The sequence below is a fragment of the Rhinichthys klamathensis genome, unplaced genomic scaffold (genome assembly GCF_029890125.1).
Source record: "Rhinichthys klamathensis goyatoka isolate OS25496 unplaced genomic scaffold, OSU_Roscu_1.1 h1tg000006l_1, whole genome shotgun sequence".
NCBI classification, from domain to species: Eukaryota; Metazoa; Chordata; class Actinopteri; order Cypriniformes; family Leuciscidae; genus Rhinichthys; species Rhinichthys klamathensis.
In genome coordinates, this window is record NW_026606559.1 from 8,014,062 (window position 1) to 8,036,514 (window position 22,453).

Sequence of the window (22,453 nt, forward strand, 5' to 3'; positions counted from 1 at the left end):
ACAAAGTGCACTTTTAAAATGTACATAAGTGTATGAAACAGTCATGAAAGTGTACTCTCTTTAACTACACTCCGGGCTTGACATAAATTTTTTTGCTCAACAGCCACTGTGGCTAGTGGTTTTCCAAAGTTACTAGCCACGCATCATTTTCACTGGCCACAATTTTGACATCGATATCATGGGGAAAAACGGCTATATAGATATTTTTAATATTATCTCAGAATTTGGCAGCAGGTTTATAAGGCTGCTGTCACTTTAAGAGCTAATGCACGGATCCATTATACTGTTACACGTGCGTTTTCTATCTCAACTCCTTATGTTCACTTAAAACCAGTGGTGGAGGAAGTACTGAATCTCAGTACTTAAGTAAAAGTACAAATAACCAGAGACATATTTACTTTAGTAAAAGTAGAAGTACCACAATGACAACCCTACTTAAGTAAAAAGTAAAAAGTACCTGATTTTAAATGTACTTTAAGTATTAAAAGTAAAAGTACTTGCATAACAATTTATTCTCTTAATGTCTATATTCTAATGATTAATAAAACAGTTAATTCTAACTCATTCAACCTAATACTCATATAATGATGTTCAATATGATGGAAAAGCAGTTATATTTTAAGTTTTTGTCACCATTTCTGAACAAGCTTGCAATTAGGCAATATACACATCAACCTTACTATATACGGTATGTATATATATATATATATATAAACACACATATTATGTTAAAACGACGTATATGACGGCGTTTGGCTGTAAACGCGATTCATTTATGGCGTAATTCTGAACCTCTTGGCTTGCCATACTAATCCTAACCAAACGTATTATACACACGCACCCCACACCACTACTAAACCAATGCGTGTCCTATGCATGTAAAAACTAATTTTCGCGTATAAATTGCACGATAAACACACTGCGTGCTATAGAGACGCATTTAGTGTGACCGGGTTGATATATCTATGGCAACCAAACTTCACTGGTGAGACAGAAACGTGCGATGAACGGACGGTCAGGATGACGTTTTGGCAGGGGAAAAACTGATCAGAAAATGTAACGAAAATGTAACAGAACGTTGTAGAAATGTAGTGGAGTAGAAAGTATAATAATTGCTGCAAAATGTAACGAAGTAAAAGTAAAAAGTATGCACTATTGATTCTACTTAAGTAAAGTACAGATACGTGAAAAATGTACTTAAGTAAAGTAACAACGTATTTGTACTTCGTTACATTCCACCACTGCTTAAAACTGACTGTGTTTATGTGAATACTTGGTAAGACCAGCATTTTGTGTATTTTCTGTATTATTTTGTGTTTGACTTTTTAAGCACAATAAGAAGCAAAAAAACGAAATCAATTTAGACTGGGAGACGGCTTTATGTGCACACACTTTGGGTGTGAGCAGAAAATCTGCGGGAATGAGTAAAATGATTCGCAATACACACAATCCCTTGTCGAAATTCAAACCCTGTAACAGCAACAATATTCATCCGTAGCAAATGATACGAGTGAGTGAGGGGAGGCGGGTTTGTGTGTCAAATCGCTGTCGGAGGGATCAGAGAGTGAGAAAGTGCAACTGGTATTGTGTATCTATACTGCAGAAAATGAGAATTTGAAAGCGTTCCAGATATTTTCAGTATTGAAATACGGGTACAACAATGCTAACACACACCGTGATTTTTTTTTTAAATTTGCCTTTAATTAATATATTATCTGTAAGTACAGTGTTTTAAACAAAATAACTTTTAAGATTTGATGTACACTAAGTGCACATTAAATACAATTAAGCGCACTTATTTTTCACAAGGGCACTCTCTGCTACATACATTACAGGTATAATTTGAAGTGAGGTACAGTAAATTGAATTACAGTGCTCTGTTCTTAAATAGCCTAGAGATGACGAGAGAGATTAAATGTGTCAGGATTTTGATCAGTGTTGGCCATAACAGCACCTAAACTTTAAACAGAAGTGTGCTACAATGTCACCGATCCAACTTCTGTTTTGTAAAACTGTCATCTGTTAATGTAAATGTAAATCATGGGATTTAAAGGAACAGCTCACCCAAGTGAAAACGATGTACATTTATTCACTCTAATATCATTCCAAACTTGTATGTTGTTGTTTTCTGTTGTGGAACACAAAAGTGAGAAATTTTGAAGAACCTATGAACTCACAAAGTTCATTGTGACTTATGAACCTACAATCTCCAAAAAGCACCATAAAAGTATTTGGAGTAGCCAAAGTAGTTTTAGGTGAAGAACAGAAAGAAATTTAAGTTGTGACTGTTGATCATCTTTCTCTGTGCTGTAGCTCTCAAATTAAACATGGCATCTTTAGGCTGTTTTCACCTGGCATTAAGATGTGTTTTTGTCTTATTGGATCACAAGTGGACGAATCTATATACAGGTGTAAAATGTTTTGAGTTTGTCCACTTTCGACCACTTCCAGAGGTAGAAAACGCATTTGACCGGATTGCTTTCGTAGAGAAGAAGCTCATGTGGTCAAATTTGTTTGATCAGCCGCAAAAGACCGTCTTCTCTCCGCCTACTGACCTAATGAGTAAACATTATGGGAAGAGCTGTTGCCAGACGGGATTTAAACTTCATCGGCTGAAGACCCAAGTTTGGTTTGAAGATGAAAAACATACCAAGCACAGCGTTGCGGCTGTCAGAGCAGAAACAAAAGCTGCTGCTCGTCCGTATGTTTTTCCGTCGTCTCTGGGCGAAAAAGTCCATACATTTACCAGCCCATAGACCCTCCCCTCTAAGAAATCAGGACAGAAGTGTTTGAAAGTGGACAAAACAGATTTAAACACCAGGTATAAACTGAAATGTGTCTCCGTCGTCTACTTGTGATCCGATCGACCAAAAACGCATCTTAAATACCAGGTGTAAACGATATGATATGTAATGATATGACGCAGCGCCTGAAAATAGTTCCGTTGTGTTGACGGAAGGTGGCCTATTTTCAGGCGCTGCGTCATATCATTACGCCTGCTGCACTCATGGTACGGCAGTAACGTTTCTTGATTATTACGCAGGAATGAGAGTATAGTTCCTAGCCATATCAGCCTAGAAAATCGCAACTTTACATTTTCCGTCGGTCTTAGTGCACGATGTAACTACAGAAGAGTCAAGTTTTAAATAGGAAAAATATCGAAACTCTTTGGTCATTTTTTTTTAGAAATGCTAATGGTCTTGTCCACTTCAATGATGTATGCTAAGCTATGCTAAAAGTGGTACCGCCAGAACCGGAGATCGGCTGAATGGATTCAAAAACGGTAAAACTCAACAGTTTAACTCTGGGGGAGTTGTAAAATGAGCCTATTTCCAAAAAAAGTGGAGTATCCCTTTAAATGAGCACTTGCCCTATACTCACCTAAACCGGGTGGATTCTTTGACAAGCTTTTTTCCTTTATGTGTCTGTTCTAGCAGTTTGACCAAACATTTGGAAACTCATTAACAATTCAAGACTAATTTTCTTAAATGAATGAATTATGTTTAATCCCATCACGTTTGTCTGAATTCTGTGAATGCATTCCTCATCTCCTGAATGGTGTCGTGTTATTTTTCTGTGATGGATTGTGTGAGTGGAGAATAACAATGAAGGCCACATCTGGTTGAGCTTGCCCTCTCAGAGGGGTCAGCGAGAGGAAACACTCTCAGCGAAACACAGATCAGTGTCTCTGCGCACTTCACTAGCTGTACGGCACTTGGAGCTCTAGTATAGAGTGATCAGTCACATGTCGTTTACTGCTCTGGTGATTGATAATGTCCATCAAAAATAGACAATGCTTTAAAACCTCCTTGATTGATTCCATTGGTTGTTGATTAGTTTTTGGAATGTGGGTGTGGCACTCAAAAACGAATAAGAGCTTGCGGTCGATTGTAAGAAAGTGACGGGGTTTAAGTGGACTAAAAGAATATACTTAAGTGCAAACTTGAGTAGGTAAAAAACCAAAAAATCACACTTAAGTTAATCTTTATCCACCGGTTTCGCAGACAGCCTAAGTCTAGTCCCAGACCAAAATGCATGTTTGAGCTGTTTTAACTGAAAGCAACTTGCACTGGCATATCTTAAAATATGTTTTTTTCTAAGGTACTTTTATAAAAGCTATTTAAATATCCTAATGCCTAATCCTGAAACCAGGCCTATATGTAATTAAAGGTACAATATGTAAGAATGTTGTAATAAAATATCCAAAAATCACTTGCACAATGTGATATATTTTCCTGCAGTTGTGTACTTACAATATCCCAAAAGTCTCCAAAGATTTTATTTTTTCAGAGAAATTCCAATTGTAAATAAGTGGCCGTCCCGGGAAAAAATGTCACCTGTCAATGACGCAATATCCGCGCTCTCCTCGGTTTCCGTTCATACTGCCATAGCCATGACGTAACCATGGCGACAGACGTGGACAACTGCGTAGTGCGTAGCGTTTAGCGGCACGCAGTTCTTGTTTCTTTCAAACATAGACCATGGCAAGCAGACTTTGGGACAAACAAGGAGAACTAAAATGAGGGTCAATATATTGGACTTGACAGAGCTTAACGAGTCACGACTTGACATTAGACAGGTGAGCAAATGTACATAAAACAAATCAATGTTATATAACGTTAGCTCAACTTGATGAAATGTTAGAATATGGTCAGTATGTTATTCTAATGTTGATCTAGCTTACTGCTAGTTTCGTATAGCAAACGAACTAACACGTAGTATAACATTATAACTTTCAACACACATTTAAATGCCGTCTAGTGTGATAGTGTAACGTTAGACCAAGTGAAGCAGCGCTGCGTTACCTCACAAGTTTAATTCGTCTAATAAACTGACCTATGTGAGTAATCCAGCACTGCGCAAGGTAGTTCGGTAGAATTAAATGCCCTTATTCCTTTATATCCGCGGGACTCGCGTGTGATATCTGTCTCTTTAGCAATCGCGACCTGCTTCATACCACTGTAATGTTAAAAAACATGAATGTTTGCACTCATCCATAAACATTATTAGATCCATCAGCTTGACAGCAAGTCCCATCATTCAGCTCATCACTGCGTCATCAACCTACGCCTTTGTTATTGTTGGAAACTGCGCCCTCTTGTGGTGAAAAAATCGTACATATTGTGCCTTTAAATGATATTGATAGATACAATACTTAAATCTTCTTTGAAATATGGTACTGCCAAATGTACTGACAAGCATTTGCGGTAAACTAAAATATATTCCTGGTCTGGTTAAAACCTGTGGACCCCAAATTTCAGAAGTTCCCAAATGATGCTTTTCAGTTTATTTGTGCAATATGCATCAGATGGTCAGATTCACAGATTTCATCAATCTATTAGACGGCGCCAACTCCTGCAAGGAATTCAGATGACGCAAACTCTGAATCAACATGCACCAATGCTACAATTTTCTATGTCATAATCATTTTTGTTAACAAACAAGTATTCATTACTTCAATGAGCTCATTGCTTCTGCCTTATATTATTACATTGTTTAAATTAGTAAAGCGAACTGTGATTTGTATATGTACAACTTATTTCTTAAGGAAGTACTAATTTATGCGATTGCCATATGTCATCAAGTACTTCATTTGCTGCTGAGATATTTCCTCATTCGGACTACAAATGCACATTTCCCAATCATTTCTTTGCTGTCGACTGTGTAATCCTTCCCATAAACTGCTGCACTATTATATCATGTATGTGTGAGATAGGTTGTTTTTGAATGCGTTGGTCCGGCAGCATTTTCCTGCCTGAGTGGTCTGTTACTATGACACTTCAAACCTGCAAAGTTTTGTGTTTTCAGAAACAACGAATCCTCCCGTGCTACGTCTTTTACAATCTTCCAGTGCTTCAGTCAGTTGCATCAGTGACTGACCACATCCTTCCACTCTGTGTTCTCCATCTTAGTTCTCTGTGTTGTAAAGCCATTGAGTGCAGATGTAGGCTTAGCCCTGGCATACGTAAAACATTAAATGTACAGTCACTCACCATGTAGTTTCACAGTTTTAGTTTTTAATTTGACTATGGCTTGGTTTCACTAATAATTATATTTTTACATTACACAATTTCATAAACTCAAACTTATATAACTTTTTTTCTGTTTCATTTTTTATCATTTCTAGACTTCTACAATAATCTGGAAAATGTCTTCTTTAAAACAAGACCAGCCATAGGTCTATATTCCAAAGCATTCCTGAATTACAACCATTTAAGTTTGGATAGTGATTTTTATGTCTATGCAAAAAAAAGGGGGGTGACAGTTAACAGGTTAACCTAGTCTGTGGCTGAAGCTCAGACTGTAGCCGTTTGATGTGAGGATTGATCATGTCTGGAGCACAAACGCTGCAGGATGACGCACACACTGAACTTTAAAACTTTCTATTTGAGCTTGTGAAAAATTCTTAACCCTTAATATGAGTAATAGTTAGAAGCATCATGTTCATTCAGAAGCACAGTGGATTTTAAATGTAACTTTGAAAATTCAGCTGCATGCTTATTGTAAAAACAAAAGCACTGGCAGAAATCACACATTCACATGTTTGAATTTGGTCAGTACAATTGATTGGAAAAAAAAAAAAACAGTGTGAGTGAATAAATAGAGTTTCCCCCTTTGGACATGTTTCCAGCAAGCGCTAGTAATAATTAGGCCACCAGTCATCACCACCACATCACATCTGGGCGGATCACACAAATCACATCACATCTGCCTCAGTCTGATTTCAAGACCCCTGCCCTGTAATGTCATACAGCACACATGCTCGTCCTATTTAAAATGACAAAAATAACCATTCTAACTTAACATTTAGGTTATCTAGATCAACTGTGGTCTGTTCTGAGGTTGTAACTTAACCAGTCACTCCACCCACTTGAGGCCTGTGATCTGTCATGATCTGTGTAAGTCGAGTGTAAATCCATCAGTATAGTAGTTGTCTAGGAGTCAAAAACATCTGTGAGCAGCTAAATGGTTAAAAGATGTTTTAAAACAGCTTTGTATGAATTTATGTTATGTCACTGTTTAACATGGCCCAGTACATGTACCCATATCAGATTTTATAACACAGTTGTGTTTGCTAAAGCCCCTTTCACACAGCGCTTTGAACCCGGCAAATTGCCAGAGTGCCTTCTGTGTGAACGCAAGCACGACCCGGGATTGATGCCGGGATCGATGCCGGGTTGCGGACCTAGTAACATTGCCGTGTTCAGACCCGGAACGCGCGCTGTGTGAACAAAAGCCAGAACCAATGCCGTATAAGGGGTGTGTCGTAGTGAGGATTCACGAGCCTTTGCAATGACGTAGTTATCGTGCGACTCAGTTACTCTAGAAGAAAGTTTGTGTTCGTCATCGATACAAGAAAGAACGGAAAAATGTCTGCAAACTGGACTGAAGTAGAGACCCGTCACATCCAACGTCACGCGTCTTTCCGGAACATACACGGGTTGTTTGTGAACGCGCTCTCTGATTCCGGCAAATCACTGGCAGTGTGAATGAAGCAAAATCAAACGAACCCGGGTCAAACCCCGGGTCACTTTATCCGTGTATTTTCCGGAATCTCTGTGTGAAAGGGGCTTAAGGCGACACTGATATTTTTCTTGTGTTTGTCGTCCTGCAGTGTTTCTGCTCCAGACACAAATGCTCCATTTTCACTTGCTGTAGCAAAAAATGGGTGAAAAAGGTCCCACAGAGACCTGAGCCATATCTAGAGCAGGGATTTTGACACTAAGGCCCCACTTTTTCCGAGACCGTTTTTTAATGGATGGATGGATGGATGGATAATTGGATGGAAGGACAGACAGACAAACGTACAGATAGACTCATCATCATCTTTGTGTCTTTCTGTACAGCAGTATGTTGCAGTGGATGAGTGAAGTGTTCTGGCAGGAGCGTCTGTGGTTCCCAGAGGGTTTGGGATGGGCTGACCTGGAGGACCGTGATGGGCGGGTCTATGCGAAGGCACGGGATTTGTGGGTGGCATTGCCAATCGCCGTCCTGTTTATGGCTGTTCGACCAGTCTTTGAGAGGTGGGTTCAAAGCTACATCACTACACTCATCTTTCCTTTCCTCTCTGTTTAACTGTATACCCTCCACGTCTGAGAGTTTTTCAGTTTTTCCTCTTTGTCTGATATTTGATAAGCTCTTTCTCTCTCGGCCTCTGTCTGGCATGCTTATAAATAGGTCTTCAGTTCTATTTCTGTCGACATGCTTTTTCTTTTATGTCTTCTCTCCCTGCGTCACTCCCTTCGTTTTACTCTCCCACCCCTCTCTCTCTCTCTCTCTTATCCTAAGCTGTCTTTGCTTTCATCTCGTTTTCTTTCTCATTTATCATGTAATTCTTTTTTATTACTGTGAGTATCAAAGATAAGGAATAAGAGGCTGAATTAGAATCAATGCACTATAATACACAGAAATATATCATCTGTGAAGCAGCTCTCTAAAATTCTAACTAATAATCAAATAAGGGTTCAAAGGGTCAAATTTACCAATTCATTTCAAAAGAGCAATGTCATTTAAAATACACAGTCCAAAAAACAAGAAAACAGTGCATGAAATAAATAAAACAGGCCTGTAAAAGAAAGTACAATAAATGGAATACATACTACAATGGTCCATAGACGATAAATATGGATAATAAAATGATCTATACGCAGATACTACTCTACCATTCAAAGGTTTAGAGTGGGTACGATTTTTTTTTTTTTTGAAAGATGCTCACCATGGCTGCATTTATTTGAAGAAAATACAGCAAAAACAGGAATATTGTAAAAAATTATTACAATTTAAATGGTCAAAATGGTTGACCCCTGGAAAGGTACGTGGAGGAATTTTTGGAGGAGACACATACTCAAAGTATGTTTTAGGGCTGGATAACCATCTGTATGTCTTCCTATTGCCGGGAAATGATAGCACATCAGTAGCCCAGTGCACCAATTATGTTCTGTGGCTGGATGGTTCTGATTTTGTTGTGGAGGAAATGAACGAGGAACGTGCTCGAGACTATCCACCCCCTTTCCCGATTGCATTTGTCTATTCCAGTCCTCCCCTGGCAATATCCCAAATCCTCCACGGACCTAGAGCCCACTACAGACCTGGAGCATTAGCCCGCCACTTTTCACCGCCACAAAATACATTCCATTTTCTTTTCCACTTCTATGTAATGAAAGTTTTTCCAAAATGTCGTTTCTTCTTTTTCTCCCAAAGACGAACCCCGGCTGGCCGGCCATTGGTCCCTTTCTCTGTGTCAGACTTAACTTTGTTTGTTAACTTAACTAACTCACCGCAGCTGCATCTTCTAAATAATGCTGTGAGCGGGGCTTGAGGAAGTGACGTCACCTGCGTCTGCGCAGTGCGACTTGATTTCGCCCCTGAAGTGAGACACAGGAAACAGAAATAGTGCAAAATAGTAATAATAACGCGACTAAACGAGACGAAATAACGTTATAACATTTCGTCTCGTCTCGTTTTGGTCAACGAAAATGAAGAGACATTTTAGCATAGTTTTTATTTTGTAAACCACATTTAGTCTCATTTTTATTCGTCAACAATATTGCATTATACATTTATAGTCATCGTCACATGACCAGCATTTACGTTGCGTCTTGCGTCTTGTCTCGTTTTCGTCATGTGATAAAGGTTCGTTGACGACGATATTTAGTCATAATAGCTTTAGTCATAGCCAGCAGCCATAACACCCTTGGCGCTTTTCCATTACCAGTACCAGCTCGACTCGACTCGACTCGCCTTGGCTCGCCTCGACTCGGCTCGCTTTTCGCTCCGTTTTCCATTGCAGAAAGTACCGCCACAAATAGTACCCGGTCGTCATAGCGACGCATTTCGTTCCTCGTTGCCCCATCAAGCTCTCGCTGGATCCTCTCTTCGGCAACCAAACAAAGGAATGTCTGCACCTCCTCGTTTGACCACGGCGTATTCTTCCGAGTTGCCATAATAATAGTAGTAAGTTTAGTAACTATCTCTGGCCAAACTATTTAAAATACTCCATCTGGCGCGTGCAATGATGACGCAGATTCTCTGTGACCAATCAGCAGTCGGTATTGTTTTCACGTCACATTTTAGTATCGGCTTAGCTCGCCTCAGCTCGCTTGGAACCTCGCCGGAGGTGGTACGAAAAAAAGTACCCGAAAGCAGGTACAGGTACAACTTTTACACAGTGGAAAACCAAACAAAGGCGAGTCGAGTCGAGCCGAGCCGAGCCGAGGCGAGCTGGTACTGTGTAGTGGAAAAGCGCCACCTGTAGCCCAAGACTGGTTGCCCACTGAAGCTAAGCAGGGCTGAGCCTGGTCAGTACCTGGATGGGAGACCTACTGGGAAAACCAGGTTGCTGCTGGAAGAGGTGTTAGTGAGGCCAGTAGGGGGCGCTCACCCTGTGGTCTGTGTGGGTCCTAATGCCCCAGTGTAGTGACGGGGACACTATTGTCAAAGAGCACCGTCCTTCGGATGAGACGTTAAACCGAGGTCCTGACTCTCTGTGGTCATAAAAAATCCCTTTCGATGTCTTTCGAAAAGTAGGGGTGTAACCCCGGCATCCTGGCCAAATTTGCCCAGTGGCCTCTGTCCATCATGGCCTCCTAATCATCCCCATATATATACTCATTGGCTTCATCACTCTGTCTCCTCTCCACCAGTAAGCTGGTGTGTGGTGGGCGTTCTGGCGCAATATGGCTGCCGTCGCCTCATCCAGGTGATGCTGCACATTGCTGGTGGTTGAGGAGATCCCCCCTTCTATGTAAAGCTTTGACTGCCCGAGAAAAGCGCTATATAAATGTAATAAATTATTATTATTATTATAATTTTCGTTGACGAAAGTAACACTAGCTCCGCCTTGGTCCTCAGTCCCACCGGCTCCGCCTTAAGGTCCTTGCACACTGAGTCCGAAATTTTAGTATGCGTTTTTTCAAATTCATCATTCGGTGGCTCTGAATTGTCGAAAACACCTCTCAAAATTCTTTGCTACAGAAAATCGAACCCGATCCAAAATTTTTTATGACCGACGAAAGTTTCCAAGGTAGTGTGTAAACGTGATTGACACAACGTGAGGTGAGGTCGTATTTATTATATGCGAATATTTCGGACGAGGCTTTGCCTCGGCCTCCAGGACCTATGGTGTCGCCCGGTCTCTGTGTCTCCTCTGCTCCGCCCAGGTTTTCAACTCTTCTGGCTCCACCGCTGGTGGTCGGATTTCTGACTCCACCTTGGCTCCTCACACCATCAGTTCTGCCGTGGGCCTTCATCTGGGCTATGCTATATGTTCCCTCCAGCCTTCGTCTTCTTCCTGGCTCCTCCCTCCATCATCTCCTCCGTGGTGGTTCCCTCTGTCAGACCCCCCCCCCCCCCCCCCCCCCCCCCTAAATACAAAATTTAAAAACATTTATTTTTATCAATTTAATGCATCCTTGCAGAATAAAAGTATTAAAAAAATTGTCCCTGTATGTTCAGATATGTTGCTACACCAGTAGCCTCTCTGCTGGGCATTAAGGAAACGGTCAGAAGGCGAGTTACACACAACCTAACACTGGAGTCCTACTTTTGCAACACAACTAAAAAACCCCCACAGGTGCGTACACTTCTGCACTTGTAAATGAATCACAAATTTCCCCACACTACCACAACAGCTATCATTTTGTTTTTACCATCCAGAGTTCAGTTGAGAAACTGTGCAAGCAGACGGGATGGACAGAGCGACAGGTCCAGTGTTGGTTCAGGCGGCGCAGGAATCAAGACAGACCCGAGCTTCTCAAGAAGTTTTGTGAGGCCAGGTAAAAACACACCAACACCCTGTTCTTCACATGCACTTTCTATAGTCCTGTCACCATGGACCATTCACAATAAGATGAGCTTTAGCTGCTAATGTGTGAGATTACAGGCAGGTTTATTAAAAGTAATTTCTCTAAGTGAACTGCCCGTGTATAAGCTTAAGTCAATTCTGTATAAAAGGCGACTGTCTTCTGAAGTGTTCCCTCTGGTGTTTGGCACTTATTCAATTATTCATGTGTTTAGTAAAACTTTTAAAGGCTCTTTCACGTGCAGTGGTTTTCAATCCTGGTCCCGGAGGCCCACAGCACTGCACGTTTTTTTGACACACCCATGTCAGGTTTTAAAGCCTAATGCATTGAATTCTATGGCAAGAAACTATGCATTTAGGATGTGCATTATAGTAACCAAAGAGTTGTGTAGCATTTCCATTCCCATCTCAATAGTGCGGGACAACCCTGAATAATGTCACTGATCAAATAGTGGTGAAAAAATCTAATTAGTGGATTTTTTTTATTTATACAGAAACACCGAAACTGAAACAAAACTTTTCACATCTACTTTGACCCGCCCCCAAACACTGTAGTTTTAGCTGAGGCCTGGAAGAGTTTGATTCGTGTTGTCCACATGTCGAGAATATGCTGTTTTCATCACTGCAAATCCACTTTGATGTACTTCACAAGGATGAGGACTCGAGCTGGAATTGATACTGAAAAACCCACATCGTCATTACTGTTCGCGTCACTGTGTATCGAGCTCTGAGGAAGCTGAAATTTAAATATGGTAATAGGCATTTCGTCTCTGACATTCGCTGTAAGCGGTAATCACAACAGACTGGGAGAATGAAGTTCAAACTAATATTTTTCAGACTCTTTGAGAAATGAGTTGAAGGCCAGGTTTTTTTTACTTTGGATGCATGTAAACCTGTTGTAGGAGCCCTCTAAAACAAAATTAGGAACCTTTAAAGTAGCATAATAGGGTCACTTTAGATCTCATACAAGACTTTTTAATGATATAATTCTGTTTCTCCTCCAATTCGTTGTTAAAATATAATCATTTGAATGGTGGCTGTAATAAAAACTTGTTTTCATGATGGATTTTTTCAAACATCAAGACAACAGGTTGTCAAAATATAATAAATATGTAATATAATGCTTATATTTATTAAACTGCTTCTCTCTAGAGTTAATTATTGAGCTACAGGAAATTGGTCGTAGTGATTGTAAAAAACCTGTAAACGTCATCATTTCAGTGAATGATTTCGGCCCTCCAGAACAGTTTTTTCTGAAACCAAGAATTAATTTTCAGCCAAATACTTTCAGTTATCAATTTCGGTGCATCACTAACTTGTAATATAATGAAATATTTGTCTTTTTATGTTACAGTACTTGAAGAATATTTATACACAGCTTTTCTTTAGAATGCCCATACATGGAAAAAAGACCCCAGCATCTACCAGCATTGAATAACTGGACCGTACTAACTAACTAAACCTTGACCCTTTTGTTCTTTCATAGCTGGAGATTCGCCTTTTATCTTCTCGCCTTCATTGGTGGTCTTGTTGCACTGATAGACGTAAGTCATTGGCAGTTTCAGCCTGTTTTAACTCTCTGATTTTATTTCCTCTGCTGATTTATTGCATAACACAATCCTTCCTCTGTCTCTTTCTCTAGAAACCCTGGTTGTACGATCTAAAGGAGATGTGGAAAGGGTTCCCCACTCTGGTGAGTTATATCTCCTTTATAAACATGACACACTAAAGACAGACATCATGTAGAGCTGCTCATTTTTTAAAGGGCATCTTGTAATTTCCATCAAATAGAATATACTGTAGACAAAAGTACAACAATTAGAAACAAACCCCTTAAGAAAAAGAAGTATACTTCAAGTTAATTTTATGAAGTATACTTAAGTAATGTTCAAGTATCTTTTTAAGTATACTTTATGTAGTAAGTATACTAATATCAATGTGTACTTGAAGTAAACTTGTAAGTGTACTATTTCAATACTGCTTGGGACTAAATTGGCCCAGTTTTAGTATATAAAAGTATACTTTAAGGTATATCTGTATCAAAAGTAGAGATATCAAAAGTACAAGTACAGGCCAAATATACTTGAACTTTTCTCTCAGTATAAGTCAAGTACACTTAAGTGTAATTTTAAGTATATTTCTGAGAAGTACATAAAGTATATTTTTGAGAAGTACTTTCTTATTTTTAGTTTAAAAGAAGTATACTAATAGGACACTTGAATAAACTTCTTTTTCGTAAGGGGCTGCATATATGGTGAATAAGAACCAAGCATTTGCATAGCTTTGAATAGGAGCTCTTTTTTTATCTTTTTGTTAGCACCCATCAAGTTCAAAATAAAGAGAGAAACCCTTGTGAAAAAAGTTTGCTTCGGAATACTGGAAATAATATACTTTAAAAGAACATACTGAAGTGTGAACATGTTGTACATTTCAAATATATGTACCGTAATATTGAATAACACACGGCAGTTACAATTATAAAGAACTTTACATGTGCTTTTGTATGTTAGTAAACACATCAAATAAGTGTACTTTTTTATCGACAAACGATTATTAAAGCATATTTAAAATGTACTTTAAAGTAAACCTTTTAATTTCACATTATTGCAAAGTGCACTTTGTAAAAATGCATTTAAGTCTTAAGAAACATGGTCATGTAAGTGTACTGTCTTAAACTGCACTTAAGGGGCCTTATATTTCATTAATATTATATTATCTGCAAGTACAATTTTTTTTTTTTTTTATATATATACTTTTAAGATTTGAAGTACAATGATAAATGATACCGTAAATGTGATATAAATTCCTTGATAAAGGTTTTGGTCATATCACCCACTTCTACTCAAGTAATATGATTAGCATCTAACTGAATTTGCAGCCAAGTGATAACAATAAAGTCTGTTGATAAGCAATAAAATTAGGATAATTTACACATTATTTGTAAAGCTCATGTCATCAAATGACAGATTGCTGAAAGTTCTGAGTCAGTGAACTGTATGTATCTCATTCAGATCCTCCTGCCGTCTCAGTACTGGTACTACATGCTGGAACTGGGTTTCTACACCTCACTTCTTTTCAGTGTGGCATCTGATGTCAAACGTAAAGTAAGTCTGCCATAAGTCATACCGTCATCATATCACACTGCAAACCTCATCTTTGCATCTCAATGAATCGTTTTATTCAAACACCTAGTTATTGTGAAATTTATTTTTTTAGCAGAACAGTATTCAAAGCAGCAGTTTATGGGAATCACTGCAGGATGTTTTGTTTTTGCGGCAAGGTTTATGACATATGTTTAGAATATGTTTCCATGTGCTACTTTTAGTAAAAAAAAGTAGATGCAAAAAATCAGAAAAAGGAAAACATTTACACACATTAACATTTGAACCTGAATTTGTGGAAGTGAATTTATAATGCAAAAAAAAAAAAAATTGCCTATTAAATATTGTAGTGGTAATTTTAATAAAAATATTTTTAAATTATTGTGAATAGGCCTATTTATTGTTGTATTTTTAAAAATGCTACTGTGTGTTAAAATGTTTCCTTTTGAATATTTACAGATTAAATATGCAACCATGTTGAATTGAAGCCCCCAAAAATGCAAGCCCAAGAAAATACAATGCATAAAAAATGCAAGCACTGTAAATGCAATAAGTTGCAACTCAGTTTGTCATTATTTTACTTCCATATGGCAGTTAAAAACTGTGATGTGGACTTTTATACCACCAACTTAGCTTGTAAGGGTTCATTTATAGTGTCAAGTCACCTTTATTTAATAGCTCTTTATACAATACAGATCGTTTCAAAGCGGCTTTACAGTGATAACAGGAAAATGATGCATTTCTGCTGTTGTTCAGCTGAAGTCAGTTGAGTGTTGATTAAGATCCTTTTTAAAGGTCATCAATTATTAAATTAGTTAATTCAATCTATAAAGCACTTCTGCAAAAAATGATGTCACCGTCCAGCTCAGTTCAGTTCTCATACAACAGCGTCAGTACAGTCATATCAATTATATTGTTGAATATTAAATATCTTGAAGTTTTAAAAAGTCTTGAAGTTAATATGTTGAAGTTTAAATAGCAAATACATTTGCGCCTTATTTATGCACCCATGGGCTGCTGGTCTGAAAACAAGGTGTGTTCAGGTGCATTGTTGGCGTGTTGCTATTTTGAGGAACTGAAATAGACTGCGCCATTGACCAACTGAAACCTGGTCTAAAGTCAATGGCGCAGTATTTTTTTTTTGTTATTTAAAGAGCGCGTTAGTAATGTGCGCCTATAGGCGGGTCCACAACGCATGTACACTCTGCTTATTACACACACAGAGACGCACAGCAGCACACAAACTAGACAAATATAAAAAATAAAAGGATTACAATGTAAAAGATTAATATTATGTGCATAAAGATATGGTGGTTTTCACAAATTCCAACATGTAAATAGAAATCTTTTAAAAAAATAGCAAATAGCAAAGGGAATGGGAGATGAGACTCTGGTTGTTTTTTTGCACGTTGCGCCCAAAACACACCCATTACTCATTAAGAGAATAGGGACAACCTTTTAGACAATGCGCTGGGCGCGCAGACCATTTGAGAGCTTTCTGACCCCCCCAGTCCATGTGACTACAGCGTTTCAATCTTAATGTTATGGTAAAGGTCTGAGGGTCTTCCAGGTTTGTAACGACATGAGGGTAAGTTTTCATTTTTGGTTGAACTAACCCTTTAGGCGTGCAGGGCAATCACCCAGTAGAGTATTACAATAATGTAGCCTTGAGGTACTTTTCTGCATTTGTCATTGAGAGCACATGTCGTAATTTAGATATATTTTTAAAATGGAAGAATGCGGTTTTACAGATGCTAGACACGTGTCTTTCAAATGAAAGATTGGTATCAGAGAGCACACCTAGGTTCCTAACTGATGACGAAGACTTCCATCAAGTGTTAGACAGTATTCTAGATTATTACATGCAGAGGTTTTTGGTCCAATAATTAGAATCTGTTTTTTAATTTTTTTATTAAGTAGTAGGAAATTACTAGGCATCCAATTTTTTATATCCAACTATGCATTCTGTTAATTTTGTGAATTGGTATGTTACGTCAGGGCGCGAAAAAATTTAAACACCATGCTTCCTAATAGAGCCCGACCGATATGGATTTTTGGGGGCCGATGCCGATACGATAAAAAAAAAGCCAGATACAGATATATCGGCCGATATTATATATTATAATACAGTAGCAATATTATGTATGTGTATTATAGTACAGTACCAGTCAAAAGTTTGGACACACTTTCCTATTGGTGTGTACAAACATTTGATGGGTACTATAATACACAGTATACAAACAGAATAAATATATAAATGTTTTGCAATGATCACTCAAATGTGGTGATCAAACACATGCGTGAGTGTGATAAATGTAATGGAGACAGGGTGAATGATATAATGAGAATGATACATTTGAGCTGTAACCAAACTAGTTTGCATTGCATGTTATATTATATTATATTCTAAATACTGTTGCATAATCTTCACTAACGACTTTGTCTTTTAATTTAGTCGCATTATATAAAACATAACTTGTATCAATAAATATATCAAAAGTGTCACTGACAAAACCTTATTATCTTCTATTTTTAGTCTTAATTCCTCTAATCTCTACCAGTGGAGGAAGAACTCAGATCTTTTTACTAAAAATAAATTAAAAATATCATAATGATAACGTTTTAATTACATATGTAGGCCTACAGTATTTTTATACTATTTTTAAACAAGTAAAAAAAAAAAGAAAGCGCCCGTCGTTACAAAGCAGAATGGGGCATCAGTTTACTGTCGGAGATTTGTCGCTCGCGCAACGCATTTTAATCAATGTTTCATCAACCAATTGCCTGGATTTAATAAATAAGAAGTAATTATAGCAGACAATATAATCAGGATTCCTCTGCGCGCTTTCCCCATCACAAGCTCACACAATACGTGACAGAGGCTGGTAGCAGAGAAAACAATTCTGTGAATTACACTGCGCAAATCAAAAGTAGCCTAATATGCTACTACCAACCGGATGAAGAAGGGTTGGCTCTCAACAGAACATAAAATATTCATTTTACTTTATTTTTCGTGTTCGCATTTATGAGGAAAAAAACAATGTTACGGATGTGACAAGCTCTGAAAGCGTCACTAACGTGCTTTAAAACTTTCACCATAAACAGAAAGCACAAAGCCTTTCATTAAAGCGAATTTCGTTTTGTATTAATTGTATCTTAATTTTAATAAATGTTTCATCAACAAATTGCCTGGATTTAATAAATAAGAAGTAAATATAGCAGACAATAGATAATCTCGACACGGAGGCGCCGGCGCGTGAACGGCAAATCGTCTCATAAATGAACCGAAAACTCAGCGTATAGACCTGACTCTGAGACATATATCTAAATTGAAATGTCTAGTTTTAAACAGAACAATTCAAAGCGAAAGACAGACTGCCCTCTTCTGTAATCCGTATTAAATGTGCATTTCTCTCTGGCGTGTTCACTGAAGATCGCGAGTCAGCGTTGTCAACTTTGCAGCGACACTGACTGAAAAGACTCGTTATTAATAAACAATTAAATATATTTGATGTATTCACAATCATTACTTTTGTCAGTTCTTTGTGACAGATTTTATGTGCTTTATTGGCATCGCCACCCTTACATGAATCACCGCACCCGCATTTTTAAAAATATTCATTTATCGGAAAATGCCTAACATCGGCCGATAATATCGGCCCGCCGATATATCGGTCGGGCTCTACTTCCTAATGATATCTCCCAAGGGTAACATGTACAGGGTGAAAAGCAAACGGTCCTAGTACTGAGCCTTGCCGTACCCTGTACTGAACTTGTGATCAATATGAAACCTCTTAATTTACTGCTACAAATTAGTAACAGTCAGATAAGTATGATTTGAACCATAAGCATGATTTGAACCATGAACCATGCATTAAATGAAGCACTAAGATCCAGTAACACTAATAAAGAGATATATCCACGATCGGATGATAAGAGCAAATCATTTGTAATGGTCTATCCTAACTGGAAATCCTCGCAGATTCCATTTCTTTCTTAAAAGGAACACAGTTGTGATTGTTCTTTAGTGATTTAACAACTTTAGGCAATTCTTCCTCTTCTTTAGCAAAGAAAGAATGGAATTGTTCCTCAGGGAGTCTATAACATGACATCTGATAGTAGACGCTTGCATGATTATAATTTTCTTTCTAATAGTATCAATCTTGCAAGTAAAGAAATTCATAAAGTCGTTACTGCTGTTCTGTTTGGAAACGTCTGAATTTGAAGCCTTATTACTCCTTAATTTAGCCACTGTATCAAATAAATACCTAGGGTTGTGTTTGTTTACTTCTAAGAGAGTCGAAAAGTAAGCAAATCTAGTTGTTTTTAAGGCCTTTCTGTATGCAATAACACTTTCCTGCCACGAAATTTGAAATACCTCTAGTTTTGCTTTGTTCCAGTTGCGCAAAATTTTTTCAGGTTGCTCTCTTTAGGGCGAGAGTGTGCTCGTTATACAACGGTGTTATACTATTTTCCTTAATCTTCTTTAAGCGCAAAGGAGCAACCATGTCCATGTCATAGTTTCTGTTGCAACATCGAGTTCGTTCAAATACTGTTCAAATATATGTTAATATTCACACAACTCCACTCAAGGAGGGTGGAAAATGGTCATTATAAACAAAATTATGAAAGATATATTGACTAACATTATAACTGGACCTCATGGGAAAGGAAAAAAATGATAAACAACTGAAATGACTGTTTAAACACATGAAATGTATTAGCTGTGTGTAATTTAAACTATAAACTAGTGAGTCAGGGATCATGATTGAGTTCTTTTTTATTGCACTGTTGTCTTTATAATGAGAGGCGTAGTATGTACATCTCATAATGGTATAAAGATATCAGCATTATATTACGCTTTCTTCCAGGACTTCAAAGAGCAGATCATTCATCATGTGGCCACCATCATGCTGATCAGTTTCTCCTGGTGTGTTAATTACATCAGAGCGGGAACGCTCATCATGTTCATGCATGATTCAGCTGACTATCTACTAGAGGTGAGTAGAACAACCAGAGACAGAGACCCAATGGGACGTCATTGTGATATTGTCAAGAGAGTGGACTAGGATAGATGTTGTGAATATTAGTGGTTAAAATGTCATGTGACACTGAAGACTGGAGTAATGATGCTGAAAATTCAGCTTTGCATCACAGAAGTAAATTACCCTTTACAAAATATATTTAACAGCTTTTTAAAATTACAATAATATTTTACAATATTGTCGTTTTACTGTATTTTTGATCAAATTAACTCAGCCTTGGTAAGTATAAGAGACTTTCAGAACCATTACAAAAATCTTATAGACCCCAAACTTTTGTTTTGGATAAAGAACAGATCAGTAGAAAAACCATTTCTGTCTCCCTCTATCTCTTCTATACACATCAGTTTCTCTCCCTCATATCATCTCTCTCTCTCTCTCTCTCTCTCTCTCTCTCTCTCTCAGTCAGCTAAGATGTTTAACTACGCGAGATGGAAGAACGCATGCAACTACATCTTCATCCTGTTTGCTGCGATCTTCATCGTCACACGCCTCATCATCTTCCCTTTCCGGTACACATCTCATCTGTCTCTCTCTCTATTTCTCCCCACACACATGTTGTCATCACCAGTTTCGATTATGATACAGTTGTTGTGTGTTTCTGTAGCCTGGGAAAACCCAGACAACTTCCGGCAAATTTAGATTTGCTCTGAAAGTTAGTCTGGCAAAGAGCTCATTCAAGCCCATTTCCAATCCGTCGAAATCGAGACACCAATCAGAAACGTTGGGGCGGGCTTTACACGATGACGACAGCGCTGGGACTTTGAAGCAGATTTTGTAGCCTACATTACAAAGATGGATGCCGCCGTCGAACATCACTCGTTCGAATCAGCTATCGCGTCTGTTTTAAGTGATTTGAACGTTTCCTTTTTGTTAAAAACCGAGCAAAGAACAACACTCAGAGATTCTCCGCCGCTCTGCATACGTCATCTCCTTCATCGCTCTGATTGGTTTTAGGTCTATCCGCGACGTCCGTTGGTGACGGCCCTCTGGAAATGATTTGTCTATGACGCTTTGCCAGACCATAACTCAGTTACAACTGAGAATGGTCTGGTTTTAACCAGGCTAGTGTTTCTGTGGATATAAGCTAGATTATACTTTATACACTCACCTAAAGGATTATTAGGAACACCTGTTCAATTTATCATTAATGCAATTATCTAATCAAACAATCACATGGCAGTTGCTTCAATGCATTTAGGGGTGTGGTCCTGGTCAAGACAATCTCCTGAACTCCAAACTGAATGTCAGAATGGGAAAGAAAGGTGATTTAAGCCATTTTGAGCGTGGCATGGTTGTTGGTGCCAGACGGGCCGATCTGAGTATTTCACAATCTGCTCAGTTACTGGGATTTTCACGCACAACCATTTCTAGGGTGTACAAAGAATGGTGTGAAAAGGGAAAAACATCCAGTATGCGGCAGTCCTGTGGGCGAAAATTGTTGATGCTAGAGGTCAGAGGAGAATGGGCCGACTGATTTAAGCTGATAGATGAGCAACTTTGACTGAAATAACCACTCGTTACAACCGAGGTATGCAGCAAAGCATTTGTGAAGCCACAACACGCACAACCTTGAGGCGGATGGGCTACAACAGCAGAAGACCCCACCGGGTACCACTCATCTCCACTACAAATAAGAAAAAGAGGCTACAATTTGCAAGAGCTCACCAAAATTGGACAGTTGAAGACTGGAAAAATGTTGCCTGGTCTGATGAGTCTCGATTTCTGTTGAGACATTCAGATGGTAGAGTCAGAATTTGGCGTAAACAGAATGAGAACATGGATCCATCATGCCTTGTTACCACTGTGCAGACTGGTGGTGGTGGTGTAATGGTGTGGGGGTTGTTTTCTTGGCACACTTTAGGCCCCTTAGTGCCAATTGGGCATCGTTTAAATGCCACGGCCTACCTGAGCATTGTTTCTGACCATGTCCATCCCTTTATGGCCACCATGTACCCATCCTCTGATGGCTACTTCCAGCAGGATAATGCACCATGTCACAAAGCTCGAATCATTTCAAATTGGTTTCTTGAACATGACAATGAGTTCACTGTACTAAAATGGCCTCCACAGTCACCAGATCTCAACCCAATAGAGCATCTTTGGGATGTGGTGGAACGGGAGCTTCGTGTCCTGGATGTGCATCCCACAAATCTCCATCAACTGCAAGATGCTATCCTATCAATATGGGCCAACATTTCTAAAGAATGCTTTCAGCACCTTGTTGAATCAATGCCACGTAGAATTAAGGCAGTTCTGAAGGCGAAAGGGGGTCAAACACAGTATTATTATGGTGTTCCTAATAATCCTTTAGGTGAGTGTAAGTAAAGCCAGGTGTTAAATTGTTTGATTGAGAACAAAGACAAAGTAAGTTTTCAAGTTCAAGTTCAAAGTTTATTTGTCACATACCAGTTATAGTTCATAAAACGAGCAGTGAAATGTAAGTCTGGTATTCCTATCGACTGTGTAATAAAAACATACCCTAAATATTATTTAAAAGATGTAACAAT

At 38.6% G+C, this 22,453-nt stretch overlaps 1 protein-coding gene across 2 annotated transcripts in view; it reads left to right on the forward strand.

Moving 5' to 3' along the window:
- cers2b (ceramide synthase 2b) overlaps nucleotides 1-22,453 on the forward strand; it is a 43,672-nt gene that overhangs the window by 14,559 nt on the left and 6,660 nt on the right. Inside the window, exons 2-9 of one of the 2 annotated variants that reach the window (XM_056257913.1) lie at nucleotides 7,848-8,024; nucleotides 11,455-11,572; nucleotides 11,656-11,774; nucleotides 13,287-13,344; nucleotides 13,443-13,493; nucleotides 14,812-14,904; nucleotides 19,773-19,901; nucleotides 20,349-20,455. In XM_056257913.1, coding sequence (XP_056113888.1) covers nucleotides 7,852-8,024; nucleotides 11,455-11,572; nucleotides 11,656-11,774; nucleotides 13,287-13,344; nucleotides 13,443-13,493; nucleotides 14,812-14,904; nucleotides 19,773-19,901; nucleotides 20,349-20,455 — 848 coding nt within the window. In that variant the 5' untranslated portion in view covers nucleotides 7,848-7,851. The remainder of the gene's footprint in view (nucleotides 1-7,847; nucleotides 8,025-11,454; nucleotides 11,573-11,655; nucleotides 11,775-13,286; nucleotides 13,345-13,442; nucleotides 13,494-14,811; nucleotides 14,905-19,772; nucleotides 19,902-20,348; nucleotides 20,456-22,453) is intronic. The other variant, XM_056257920.1, reaches the window with a different exon arrangement.